The sequence below is a fragment of the Hypomesus nipponensis genome, chromosome 9 (genome assembly GCF_054491055.1).
Source record: "Hypomesus nipponensis isolate SF chromosome 9, ASM5449105v1, whole genome shotgun sequence".
Taxonomy (NCBI): domain Eukaryota; kingdom Metazoa; phylum Chordata; class Actinopteri; order Osmeriformes; family Osmeridae; genus Hypomesus; species Hypomesus nipponensis.
Window position 1 is genome coordinate 8,996,559 of NC_140369.1, and position 14,058 is coordinate 9,010,616.

A 14,058-nucleotide genomic window follows, 5' to 3' on the forward strand; every position below is an offset into this window, starting at 1 on the left:
GTCTCACACATTCAAAATGTTGAGTTTCTCTTAGTCAATATTAATGTGTGGGCTGATTTAATAATACGAACTCAAGAAATACCAACACAATTAAAACATGAATCATAAAACGAGTGCTCAGCTTTATGTTAAATTAGTAGGCTGAGAGTTTGTCACACAATCCGCCATACTGGCTCAAAGTTCGTCATTCACCACATGTAGGCACCATAGGACAGAAAAGAACAGTTGGGAAACTGGAAACCATGACTTGAGCCAAGATGAGGTTTCTTTTAGCCACGCCTTACTCCATCCCCCCACTGCTGTCTGTTTGGTGACGCTACCACTAGTCTGAGCTCCCTAGAAGACGCCCTTAGCAACCATAAGAAGAATCATATCGAATTTGATACTCGTACAGCAGAGAAGACGGATTAAACATTCCCGTTGTAGTGCTCCGGCGCACATTGAAGATATCCTCCGAAAGTTATGTCCGTGGTTTTGTTTTCTGCGGTTATTAGGGGGTATTGCCCTAAATGCAGTTGGCTAGAAAGCTATTTGCCTAGCCTGCAATAGCTAGCCCCCCTCTCAAGCGAAAACAGCTTCCCAAGCTGTCCGGAAGGAGGGTGAATCTTGGGACCGATCAGTGAACCGAGCAGCTAGCCAAAAGCAGTAGCACTTTTTGCTACAAAGACAAGAGTAACAAGAACGGGGATGATTCTCTTGATCGATACAATAATCAATCGACAGAGAAAGGCGAGGGGCACTCGGGTTAGATCACCAACCTGTAGTTTTTGGACTCAACCTCTTTTTGACGAAGCAGGGAGCGTCGCTCACGCGGACGGGTGTTTTTGTGCCTCTGCTAGTTGGAAACGACCCCCACAGCCAAAGGCATCACCAGAACTTTTTCACGCTGAAGCCAGGGCTAACGATAGCTAGCGAGGGAAAATGAAAGACAACTGAGTCTGGGTGTTGTTGGTTTTGGGAGAGCATAACGAGAATGTATAGGTAGGTAATAGTAAGTACCAAGTACAAGTGTTGACATCATTATTTTATATTCCTCAAAGTTGACTCAGGAGTCACTTGATCCGTCGGCACCGCTTGCTAGTTAGCTATATACCAATGCTACTACAAAGAATACAATACACAACTGCACAGTGAGTTGCTCTGAGGATTTTTATTTTTATTTCAACGTGGCTTCGGATGCTGGCATCAACTTTAATTTGCAATCATGATGATATTAAGCAGGAAACCAGAGGGGCCAATAACAGCAGGTAAAGACATGTTTATTAAGTTACATTCGACATTTCTTTCTCATTTGTCATCCGTTTTGATGTGCTACCTAATTCATGTTCACATTGCAAGTCCCCATCCTAATTCACAAGCGTCACAATTGTTAGACACACAGACACGCACACATTATTTAGTGACTGCTATATGTATAAATCACTGTCAGTACATAGATACAGATGATGTCACAGTCTAAATGTGATCAATTCTACATGCATGCTGTAAACGTTTCTCTCAACAGCAGCAAGTTGTAGTCACAACTCTTGTTTGAGAGTTGTTTGTAAATACTGCTGAGAAGACAGAAAACGCTGAGCTGTTGTTTGCAGGTCTCTTCCATTGTAAGCGAAGCTGTAGCCTTGTGATGCTATCGATAACGACTCATTCACTTTAGTTTGTGGAGTGGAAGGACAACGTGTCTCTTTTAGTTGTTCCTAAACATTGTCCTTATTTCCTCCTTATCATAGTATTTATACTGCTAATGATCAGGGTATTATTGACAGTGGATGTTTGTTGTTTCAGGTGGACATGTTTCAGAATTGCTTCCTTTACTGTACCTAGTGCTGTTGATTGCCACCATGTGTATCTTGTGTGTTAGATAACATAGGCCATAGAGCAGCCTGACGGCAAGGGGACGTTCTGTTCAGAATACTGTACTGGGAAGCACAGGAAACCCTCTCTGTCGCTCCTCCCATCTGCTCCGCTGGACACCCCTCTCCCTGCGTTATGACATATGATCTGGTGTCTGTTTGTCTGAACCTTGTTCTCCCCCAGCTCTACCCTGGCTGCCAGTACCGTGTTTCAAAGCCTCTCAGTGTGAGGAACAATAAAAGGACTCCTTGTTTTGGTTTGAAGGCATTTTGCGTAGCTTTGGTTTGTGTTCGGCACAAACTCTGAGGTGGGAGTATGGGGAAGTCTTGTACTGGGAGCTTAGACTCATGTCTTTTAGGTTTGAACAGTGTTTGTACAGTGGGGTGTGTTGTGCTGTGTGAAAAGTTCTGAGCCCCTAGTGAGTCATTAGTCTGCATCCCTAATGGGGCCTGTGTACTCTCTGAAGTGTGTGCACAGCATCCAGTTCTAATGCTACAGCGTGTGTGCGCACATCCAGTTCTAATGTGTCTGTATCCAGGCAGCAGGATTAGCCTTCCTCTGAGTCCTTATGTTGACAGGACTAGGACTGGGGATAGGAGCTCTGACGCACCTGCCACCTGGTAACAAACTCCCTATGAGGGCAAAGCCAGCCGGCACCAACGAGCACGCCAGTGCTCTCTATGAAGCCACTAGCTAGCTGCGTTTGCCTCCATTTAATTACAGTGCTAACTTAATTGCTAGCCCATATTCCTGGGGTTATCGTCATTCATCAATGATGAAAATCCAGTAGATTTGGAGGGTTCCTTCATGTTCTGTCACACGCACACGTGTGTCATTGTTCCGCTGACTGCTGTTGAGGTCAGCAGAATAGCATTAATCCGCTGCTGTCAGACAAGGCCTTTCAGTGATAAGAGCCCTTCCGTATAATCAATCTATTTGCGAACACACCTGTGTCTGTAAGGGCCGGGCCTTAGTGGACAGATGGACGGACGGAAAGATGCTGTCGTCACAGAGGCATCTGCTTGCTCCATTAGGCCAATAATACCACTTGCAACGCTAGCTCTCCAGCACTATAAGCTCTGTCTAAGCTGGTCTGGACTCTATCAAGGGTTAGCAAGCGAACACCGTTGAATGGGTTGAATTAGCTAGTCTAATGTTAGCCGAACACAATTGTTTGGGTCAATTAAACTAGCCTAAGCTTTGGAGCTTATGTTGAGATGAAAACCTGTGGGTCTGTCTCTGTTTAAACAAGTGGGTCTAAATCCTCCCTCAAAGTTGTTCCCCCATGCAGGCTGTTTGAGGAGATGTGTGGTCTGTGAGGACATGTCAATGATAGCTACCAAAAAAGTTCACAGTCTAAAGTTGTTGTGTTCTTGCTTCCGCCAGCGCGCCATGGGGATGGGCTGTATGACTCGTACATGAGAACAGACCACCTACTGAAGGACGAGCCGGACGCCAACAGCCCCTCTGGGTTACCACCCATACCAAAACACTCAGTAAGTACACACACAGTCTGTATACCCTCCCGAAAACACACCGCTACTGTTCACATCCTGTTCTTAAGATGATTCAACGATGCTACGGCCCCGCCCCAAAAATGCATCCCTCCTCAACCACTCACTCAACCTTGACAGACTGGATAGGTGAGTGTGATGGAAACCTGTCCAAGTCAGTTAAGATCATGAGACAATGAGTCAAGTGGCTGGTGAAGGAGATGAACAGGCCGTGTTTCAGGGTGTCAGGGGGTCACGTGCAGCAATGGTGAAAGAGGCCCAGCAATGACTTCATTACCTAATCAGCTCATGTGCCATTCGAAGAAGGGAGCATGTTTACCCCCAGGAAACGCACACATGCATACACAAGCAGGAGACGAGGCTAGTCTGATAGATTGTAAAGATTTACTGGGCCTGAAAATCTGACCTACTAACAACATCACTAATCATCGTCCCTCCCCCTCCTCTCCTGGCCTGACCTCCACCATCTCTCATCCACTTCTACTGTTCAGAGTTCTAACACATAGACAAACTTCCTCATTGTCTGCTGCGAGACTGTCTATTCTACCAGAACACCGTGTGACTTATGTTGGCCTAGTCGCACATACTGTGACATCTGGCCTTGGCGCGTCAGAGTCAAAGTTAGAATGAATGTCAGAAATTAAGTGTGTGTCGTAGGAATCGTCAGACGTGCTGCAGTTCTACACTTGAGGGAGTGGAATAGCAGCACAGAGAGCAGGAAGAAATCCGCCCGGCATGTTCCCTCCCTCTCTCTCTCTCTCTCCCTATCTTTGTCTTTCTGGCTGAATTGTTTATCTCTGGGTGAGTTGTGGAGGTGTGTGTGGAAGCTATAAGACTTGATGACGGGTGCATGTTAGTGAGAGGCACAGTGAGAAGGAACCGGCAGTGTTTCTCCCAGGGCACAGAGATTAACACTGTTCCATCTGCCCCTCGGCTCAGCCCAGCGAGTACACTCTAAATCACCTGGCCATAATCTCAGTCTCTTTCCTATCTAATGCGCGCGCGCGCATACACACACTCTGGGCTATTTGTCTGATATGCTGAGTTTGTTTTATACTTTCCTTTCAATGGTCAATAACTAATCACAGTTGGAGTTTGAACGAGAGCAGCTTTGTTATCATGCACGTGTGCACGTGTTAGCAGATCAATCATCTGCAACAGGTTTCAACCATAGTATCACAACAACACATTGACTCATAACAGTGATATATTTGATTAAAAGTAGAGTTTGGTCTATTTATGGCTTGGTTTTTTGTTTAGGAAATCTTTTGATGAGGAGTCCCACCCACAGCCATTTTGTGTCTGAATGTAAACAGACAATCTCTCACAGAATGTTTTGGCCAAACCCAGTGTCCACATTATCTTTCAAAATCACATGCAGTAGATCTGCAGAAGTAAGCCCCCCCTCTCCCCAAAGCAACTGTCTAACCAGTCTTTAATTACATTCCATGTAATGTGGTTCAGGAGATGGTACTTGGAGAAGGATACAGCTGTATGGTTGTGCTAGGGTTAGGGCTACATTCAGGGAATCCTGTTTGAAGTTATGGAGGTACAGTACTTAGCTATATGCTCTTAGAGGAATTCCTCCAACACTGCAACACTTCTATTTTGGGTTCAGGCCTACCAGTCAGTCACACACACACACACACACACACACACCTAAACATGCCTCCACATGCAGCCCTTGTCCAGCAGGACACATCATCACTCACTTCAGTTTATCAAACGATTGTGTTTGCATGATTTTATCTACTGACCTCCTTTCAGTATTGTCTTATTGACCCAGTCCTGCTCTGTGAAGTACAGATTCTATGTCAGATTGTCCCACTGTTGGCTATACACAAGCTCCTTTATACTCCAGATGAAAAAGTCTGACTTGTTTTCATATAGAAAATAGGATATATGTAAGGTAAGTGTGTATTAAAGATGTAATATGAAACATTTAATATGAATTTTCTATACAAGTCAGAGAAGAGAGTTTAAGGAAGGGTTTGTGTTAGACTATCCAATGCCACACTCCATCATTGGTTGAGAGAGTGACAGAGAGAGAGAGAGAGAGAGAGAGAGAGGCAGAGACAGAGAGAAGATGAAACCATGAGCTCATGTAATATGAATGTGCCCAGAAGCCCACAGCAATGTGTATAGTAGTGTGCCATATTAACAGGGCTGCTCTCTCTTCCTTTACCAGAGTGTAATCTAACTTTAATGACAGTCATTTCCCCTGCGCACCATAATCATGTGGAGGGTTCTTCTTTCCGCTGGTGGAGAGAAAGAATGAATTCCTGGGCTGGGTGAAAGCCATTTACCGTATGACCAAAGTGAAAGTGCATTGCTGCTCCCAGTCTCACCAAACTGTGATGACCCGGTTGACACAGTGCCACCCACAGCACCTGTCTTCATGCCCTGGCCACAGGCTGGTAGGATGGTACTCTGCTCTCTGTTGTGTGTAGTTAAGCCTCAGAGACACACACAGAGATTAAGCACAATCAGGACTGGACTGCTTTGTAATTAGAAGGTTACATGGTGTTGTATGTATTAGAATATTTGCTTGTCAAGAGCAGGAAGCAAAAAAACTAAAAACGACATCTGGTTTCACCGGTTCTCCCTCACCTAGTAGCTCTTGCAAATCAGCTGTAATGGACACAGCCTGGGCCTAGGCTTGCCACAGGGGCTCTGTGTGTACGTATTCCTCCATAGCCAGAGGCCAGCCACGAGAGGCCAGGCTGGCTGGACCTCAGGCAGGGTAGGATGTGGACCGAGGGAGGGAAGAGACCCCCTCCCTGGATCAAGCTCCAGAATATCTCTCTGTACTGTGTCCCCGGCCGTCACACCTGCCTACCATTGGTCTGTCAGTATCTGGTCACAGACGATGCCACTAGCTGGTCACGCTCATCCTCAGGATAGCACTCTGTACAACGCAACAGTATGATGAATGGTAAAAGCCAGCAGCACGTCTCACGTTTCCCCCTCACCCTCTTCCAGGTCAGTAACAAGGTGGTGATGAAGGACCAGGTGGGGGTCCGTGGAGGTCAGCTGAAGGTGAAGTACTTGTATGAGGACTCCACCTACAACCGCAAGATCAATGCTGTTTCCACGGCGACAGCCCAGAACGGGACCGTGACAGCCCAGGCTCCTGGTAAGCCGGCCCCGGTACCAAGCCTGTCCAAGGAGCGGAGTGTGGATAGGTAGGAGAAGCCCACACGTCTTACACATACACACACACACGTTGGGTTGTCATGGCTGTCACTTTATTAGCCTGTAGCATTGGTCGGCCCATAGTAATCCCAGGGCTTGTGGAGACAAGCTAAGCGCTAACCTGTTGCTGTGTGGTTCTGGCAGCACGGGCTCCAGCAAGGGCTCCACAGACTCCACGGGGCCCCGGGGGACCAATGGGACGTTGAACGGTGCTGTGACGGGTAAGCTGTGTGGGCCCTTGACCCCAGAGCAGGCCTTGAGGCAGTATCGCTCCCAGCTGACCCCCCTGGAGCACACGGAGATCCACTCCTTCCCTGAGATTTACTTCCTGGGACCCAACGCCAAGAAGAGGCCAGCAGTCGCCGGAGGCAATAATAACGGAGGCTTCGACGATGAACAAGGGGGCTACATCCATGTTCCACACGACCACCTAGCCTTCCGCTACGAGTTCCTCAAGGTAACACGCACGCGTTCACACTCGAACCCCTTTGCTGCAAGGTCCTTCCACAGATCTCTGTGGATGATTAAGGTAGCCAACTGCTGTAACGTTGAGGCTAACTGGAAGGGCCCCTCGCTGTTTGCTCCAGGTGATTGGGAAGGGCAGCTTTGGCCAGGTGGCCAAGGTCTACGACCACAAGCTACAGCAGCACCTGGCCCTCAAGATGGTCCGCAACGAGAAGCGCTTCCACCGGCAAGCCCAGGAGGAGATCCGCATCCTGGAGCACCTACGCAAGCAGGACCGCACCGGCACTATGAACGTGGTCCACATGCTGGAGAACTTCACCTTCAGGAACCACATCTGCATGACCTTTGAGCTGCTGAGCATGAACCTGTACGAGCTGATCAAGAGGAACAAGTTCCAGGGCTTCTCTCTGCCTCTGGTCAGGAAGTTTGCCCACTCCATCCTGCAGTGTCTGGATGCCCTGAACCGGCACAGGATCATCCACTGTGACCTGAAGCCGGAGAACATCCTGCTCAAGCAGCAGGGACGCAGCGGCATCAAGGTACCGCGAGCTGCTTCTCCTGTCAGCACACCTGCCACACCCCCACTCACACAGCTCGACGACACTCCGCGACGTAGCCCAGCCATAGCTGACGTAGCCCAGCCATAGCTGACGTAGCCCAGCCATAGCTGACGTAGCCCAGCCATAGCTGACGTAGCCCAGACATAGCTGACGTAGCCCAGCCATAGCTGACGTAGCCCAGCCATAGCTGACGTAGCCCAGACATAGCTGACGTAGCCCAGCCATAGCTGACGTAGCCCAGCCATAGCTGACGTAGCCCAGACATAGCTGACGTAGCCCAGACATAGCTGACGTAGCCCAGATATAGGTGACGTAGCCCAGACTTAGCTGACGTAGCCCAGACATAGCTGACGTCTCCCTCCCTTGTCTCCTTCTCTTCCAGGTGATCGACTTTGGCTCCAGCTGCTTTGAGCACCAGCGGGTTTACACCTACATCCAGTCCCGGTTCTACCGGGCCCCCGAGGTCATCCTGGGCTCGCGCTACGGCCTGCCCATCGACATGTGGAGCTTTGGCTGCATCCTGGCCGAGCTGCTGACGGGCTACCCCCTGTTCCCCGGGGAGGACGAGGGCGACCAGCTGGCCTGCGTCATGGAGCTGCTGGGCATGCCTCCGCAGAAGATCCTCGAGCAGGCCAAACGGGCCAAGAACTTCATCAACTCGAAGGGCCACCCGCGCTACTGCGGGGCCAACACTCTGCCGACGGGCGCCACCGTCCTGACGGGCGCCCGCTCCCGCCGGGGAAGATGCGAGGCCCCCCGGGAAGCAAGGAGTGGAGCGCCGCCCTGAAGGGCTGCGAGGACCCCACCTTCACTGACTTCATCAAGAAGTGTCTGGACTGGGACCCCTCGTCCCGCCTCACGCCTGCCCAGGCCCTGCGCCACCCCTGGCTGTACCGCCGCCTGCCCAAGTCCCTGCCCGTGACGGAGAAGAGCCATGGGGGCGTGGTGAAGAGGCTGCCTGAGCACCACAGCACCTCCTTCCCCTCCATCCTGGCCAAGGGGGGCCCTGGTCTGGGGACCACCGCAGCCACCAACAACAAACTGAGGAGCAACACGATGGGAGACTCTGGGGAAGCATACCCCTGCGCACCGTCCTGCCCAAGCTGGTCTCCTAGAGAGACAAGTCCCTCAACCCCTCCTCCACCTCCTCTTCAGCCCTCGCTCCGGGGGAGTAGGGGACAGTGGCCAGGAGTGTAGCGTCTGTTTTAAATTTGTTGGGTTGTATTCATTTTTCTTTGTTTGTTTTCTACAAAGCGGCTCTCGGCACCTAGGGTCTTGGATTTGGAACCTTTATATGAGCTGAACAATTACAAAGACTATAAAGGTTTTTCTACAGCAGATTGACTGAGTGGCTGTGTGCTTTCTCTGTGACAGCCATGGTGGAAGATCTTTTTATTTCCTGATAACCGCGCTGTGGAGTGAGTTGTCTGTGCTGGAGACCAGTGGGTATTTGACTTGTGTATGTGTGTTCTCACGTGTGTGCGTCCCAAAAATCACGCACTAAAGCACACCTGCACGGCCACTCACTCACACTCAGCGCTCATATCTCACCATCCTTCTGAGGACGGCGTTTTAAACGTGTGAACATCCTAAGGGCTAAAAGATGACTGTTGTATCAGGTAGCAAAAAAAAAAACTATGTTCAATTATCTTGGATTTCAGCGTTAATGAATCATGATTTAGGATCTGCTTTAGCAGCTCACATACACACACACACGTAACCAAATTGCTACATAGTGATTTGCTGTTGTTAGGTTAACAGTACATCCCCCCTCTCATCTTTCTATCAGAATTTTCCTCTTCTGCTCTCTGTTCCTTGCATGTCAGTGAGTGCGTGTGTGTCTGGAATGTTGTACCAGTGTGTGAGGCATAGAGGAGATATGGGATGGACTATTTCTGTCCCCAACATCCCTCTGTCTGAAGGACGGTGTGAGAAGGAGAGAGGAGGAGCGTCTCTCCAGTCCTCTCTCACGGATGGGACTGTTTCTATTGGTACTTGTCAAGGTCGTTTGCATGAGGCTGCTGGGTGTGCGTAAGAGAAAGACACACACACACACACACACACACAGAGAACATTATACATTACGCGAGCACGCACTTCAATGTTGAGTGTTTGGAATGTTGGTGTTTGAACGCGAGAGGTACAGTGTAGCACATGGCACTCTGCCCTGTCACACATTGGTACTTGTGGAGATGTATAGGGAGAGTGATGGAGGTGTGGAGGGAGGGTGATGGAGGTGTGGAGGGAGGGTGATGGAGGTGTGGTGGAGGGAGGGTGATGGAGGTGTGGTGGAGGGAGGTGTGGAGGGGGAGGGGTGTCTGTAGAGGCAGGAATGCAGACAGTATGAGCCAGGACTCAAAGGGTTAAAGATGCAGATTCAACCCAGAGGAGAGGGATTATGTGCTGAGGACATTTTTTCAGGGACAAATATTTGATACATCCCTTATCAGCTCCAATGTATTTGCAGTCGTCTGTCCTGTGAGAGTGCTCTCGCGTGTGGATGTGTGCTCTGTGGATAGAGGCCTGCTCCACAATCTGACCTAGATTACCACTCCTCCCCCCTTCCTCTCTCTCTCTCTCTTTCATAGGGCTTTGGCAGGGATACTCTAACTTACACACTGTGAATAATGGTGCTTTTACCCACCTTCCCACTCCAAGACGCACACACACAGACACATTTATACCAGGTGCATGTTGTATGGACCAGACCACTCAAGAGTTCAGGGTAAAACCTCAAGCCACCCATCTCTTTCCTCTCCCTTGTCTCTTTTGCTTTCTCTCTGTGACACTGTCAGGGTTTTCTACTCCTTCTGTTCCTTTCTTTTTGATAGAGATGGTTCCTACTGCTGTGTGCTGAACATGATGACCGATGGAAATGCAGATGTTGGTATGCTGTCCTGTTGTACTAGTGGTGTGTGAGTTAGTAGGAGGCTGTTAGGTCTTCCAGCATGAAATCAGAACTGTTAAGACAGAGCAACCATGAGAAGAGAAACTGTACAGTAACCAAATGAACTTGTAATAGTTTCTTTTTTAAGATTTAAGAATGAAAATAAAATGAATATTAACTGAACCCAAGTTGTCTGTATGCCTCACAAACGGTCAATCATTTGGATAAAAAAGTTAATCTTGTTAACACTCCTAGCTGTCTGTGTCCTTGACTGACACGTTGAAGGTCATTTTCAGTTCATTGACCACGTCACGTTGGTTGCCCCATTGGGAGGAGGAGTAGCCTGATTGGTTCATTGCTGACCTTTGACATCTGCCCTACTAATGAGCGGTGTTTGTTTGCCCTGTGCCCATTTTAAGAGACTTAAAACAGCCGCGCTTCAGTTTACAGCATCTGACAAACACAGGTATAAATAGACACTGTATTTGACCCAGTGTAAATGGTTTGAGGCGAAGTGTGCATGGATTCAAAGACCAGCTATAGATAGGCAGACACCTCCATCTGTTTGCCGTCTGCCCTGCCACTGTGTGAGTCTATGTATGTCAGGGAGAGAGCTCAGAGCTCTGGAGATCCTGCCTGCTGTCTGTCCCAATGACATCACCACTTAAGAAACTTTTTCCATATAATTCGCCAGACCAGACGCTAAACATTTAACAACCAGGGCTAAGGCCAGTGTGTGTGTGTGTGTGTGTGCGCGCAGCTTTAAATATGCAATCAAATCAGCCAGGCAGGCTTACTGTTATTGTCTAATCCAATGCTTGTGGGGTTGGTTAGTCTGGTTTAACTTGTTTTTTTACTAAAAACTACTTTAGTCTCTAACAAGAAATACTCATTGGTGTTTTCTGCTCCTTCTCTTACCCACTTCCATGACTGCTGTGTTGATGGAAAGGTCACCTTTCTCTGAGGTACAGTTGATGTGGGTTTAGTCACCTTCTGTTTGCTGAGTTCTGGTGACACAGAGGAGGACCCTGGCACAACACTCAGATCATTACACGTACACACACAACCTGTTTGGTGTCAGTCTTCAAACATAGTATGTGTTTACAGGGCTGTGTGAGTTTAACTGAGTCATCTGGAATCCTGTTTTCCTGTTGCTTGATCCCCAAATCAAAGAGAGTATGAGCTAGAGAGATAACCCAGTACCGCCACACACGTTCGTGTGTGTGTGTGTGTGTGTGTGTGTGTGTACATAAAGCAGATTAAAACAATGTCATTACAGGCCAGTCCAGCTTCCAGGACCAGATGGAGAAGCTCACCCACTGCCACACTGACTCTGGTCTTAGAACTCCCAGACATCACCCTCCTATTCGGATGATATTATTAACTGCTTTTCCTCTATTCTCTGCTCTCCTGCCCTCCTTTCTTCGTTTGCTCCTCTCAGAAGTTCCCTGAGGGCGGTTAGAGTCTTAGCCTGTAGACCATATGGAGCCTCGACACCGTTTCAAGTTGAGTGTGTGTTTGTGTGTGTGTGTTGGAGGGTCTAGTCATTATCTGCTCACTGCACCATCTGGGTATAACTTGTCTGAGCTATGTTAGATGTAACATATTTTTGGAATGTTATGTTGTTAGAGATCTCAAGGAGAGTGACAGTGCTGATATGGCAGTGGAGGCGGGGTTTCGGGTTGTGATGCAGTTGTCTATGGGACTATTGGCTGCTTTTGATATCTCTGGGTAGGCTACAGCTATGACTCAGCAGACCCACTGACAGAAGCAGCTATGCTCTGACGCAAGTTACTCATCCTCTTTTCTCTCTCTGTCTGTCACACACACACACACACACACTCACAAACAGCCAGTCATGTAACTTTCTCCATGAACACATTGAAGATACTGTATGTGATGGAAACCAAGCCTAACTCTGGTAGAAGACAGCAGCACCAGACAGTCACAGGGTTCGTGATCACCTTGTCTGTGTGTTGGTCACCTGGCTGATGTCCATGAGGACAGCTGACTGAAGTTGTAACCAGAGATGGAGCCCCCTCCCTCTCACATACACACACTTCTTTCCTTCAGAAAACACATGTCCCAATGTGCCCAGGCTGGCAGATGACTTTTTACACAGCCATGCCAACACAAAGACTCTCATGCACAGCTGACTTGACCCACACACACACACACAAACACACACCGACAAACTTGAGCACATGCCCACACAGGCAGAACAGATGCAGATCGTTGTGAGAGGTGGGGCTGAGTTTCAGGAACATTTGCCCACCCAACCCACCATTCCACATTCCACACCAACTCACACGACTGCAAAAGTGCGTCTGTGCACGTGCTTGAGTCGGGTGTTCGTAAGGAATTCTGGTGCTGGCTTTCTGAGAAAGATTGTGGGCAAACTCAAACAGCCAAATATATTTCCTGTGTTCCTGGTTTACGTTCCAGAGTCTCCATGGCATTGGAAGCCCCAGTTAAACTCCTTGGAGACAGGCCTGGTATCCCAGCATGTGGGCATTCACCAGGTCAGTATTCTGTTCCTCTGTTTACGTGGGCTTGTCAGGTCGCAAATGCCTGGAATAGAAGATGACTCACTGTCTACAGAGATGTGTCTGATTCCGAGTGTGTGTGTGTGTATTTCACCATCTACCCTGGAGCCTCAAGCTACCATGTCTGCATAGCAACACCAGATGCAACCTTCACAGGGGTAATCAGTGGCACTAAAAAGCTGTGGTTTAAGTCTTCGAGGTGACCTACTGAAAACCTCTCAAATCCAAAGAGTGTCATTGGGTTTGTGGAGTTATAAAAAGAGATGCACAAACAGTGAGAGCTACAAACACAAGGATGTAAAATTCTTTATAAAGGGAATCCTCATCAATAAGTCAGCATCTTCAACCACTTTACCTCTTATTCTCACTCTTTTTCTGTCCCTCCCTCACTCTCTCTCCTTTTTCTCAATCCCAGCCCTGCTGCAAAGAAGAAGAGGGGGGGGGGGTAGTGTATGGGATGTCTGTCAGTGATCCTCTACATGATGGTGCTGCAGTGCAGTGGGCCAGACAACCAGGGGGTACTCCATCTTCATCCTGACACTGAGGTAAACTCACTGCTGCTCTGCCTGCCAGACACAGCAGGGCTGGCCTGCTGTGCTGTTCCATGCTCCTGTATCCAGGACAAAGGCTAACGATGGAGGAGTTCAACTGATGCAGGCACCGAAACAGTAGCCGGGGGAGATGAGGGTGAAAGAGGACGTCATTGTCTGTGAAGGTACTAGAGGAGGTGTTGCTGCAGGAGTCTTGTGTTGCTAGGTGAACAGGTTATTTCAGGGGAGGTGTTTGGTTTCATGGGGGAGACAGGAGAGAGCTCTCAAAGAAGCTGGAGACAGATGACCTGGAGGTCACTCTTCCTAGCCACCAGCCTAGCCTCCATGTCTGTTCATCTGCCCCCCCCCCCTTCTGTTCCTGTGTGCGTCTGTCTACCTATTTGATCCTGTTTCAGCATTCTGTGTGTACGTAGTACGTGTGTGAGTGTTTGCGGAAGGAGAGGCACAGTTTTCAAGTAAACATACACACACACGTCATGCACATGTCTT

At 48.8% G+C, this 14,058-nt stretch overlaps 1 protein-coding gene across 1 annotated transcript; it reads left to right on the forward strand.

Annotated features, from left to right (window-relative positions):
- The first annotated feature begins 314 nt into the window (after positions 1–314).
- dyrk3 (dual specificity tyrosine phosphorylation regulated kinase 3) lies at positions 315–9,816 on the forward strand. The gene is given in 8 exon segments (XM_084705710.1): positions 315–1,247; positions 3,238–3,347; positions 6,348–6,550; positions 6,705–7,017; positions 7,148–7,564; positions 7,968–8,319; positions 8,322–8,662; positions 8,665–9,816. Coding segments are annotated over 8 exon segments (1,815 nt in total). The 5' UTR covers positions 315–1,204; the 3' UTR covers positions 8,701–9,816.
- Positions 9,817–14,058: the final 4,242 nt, after the last annotated feature.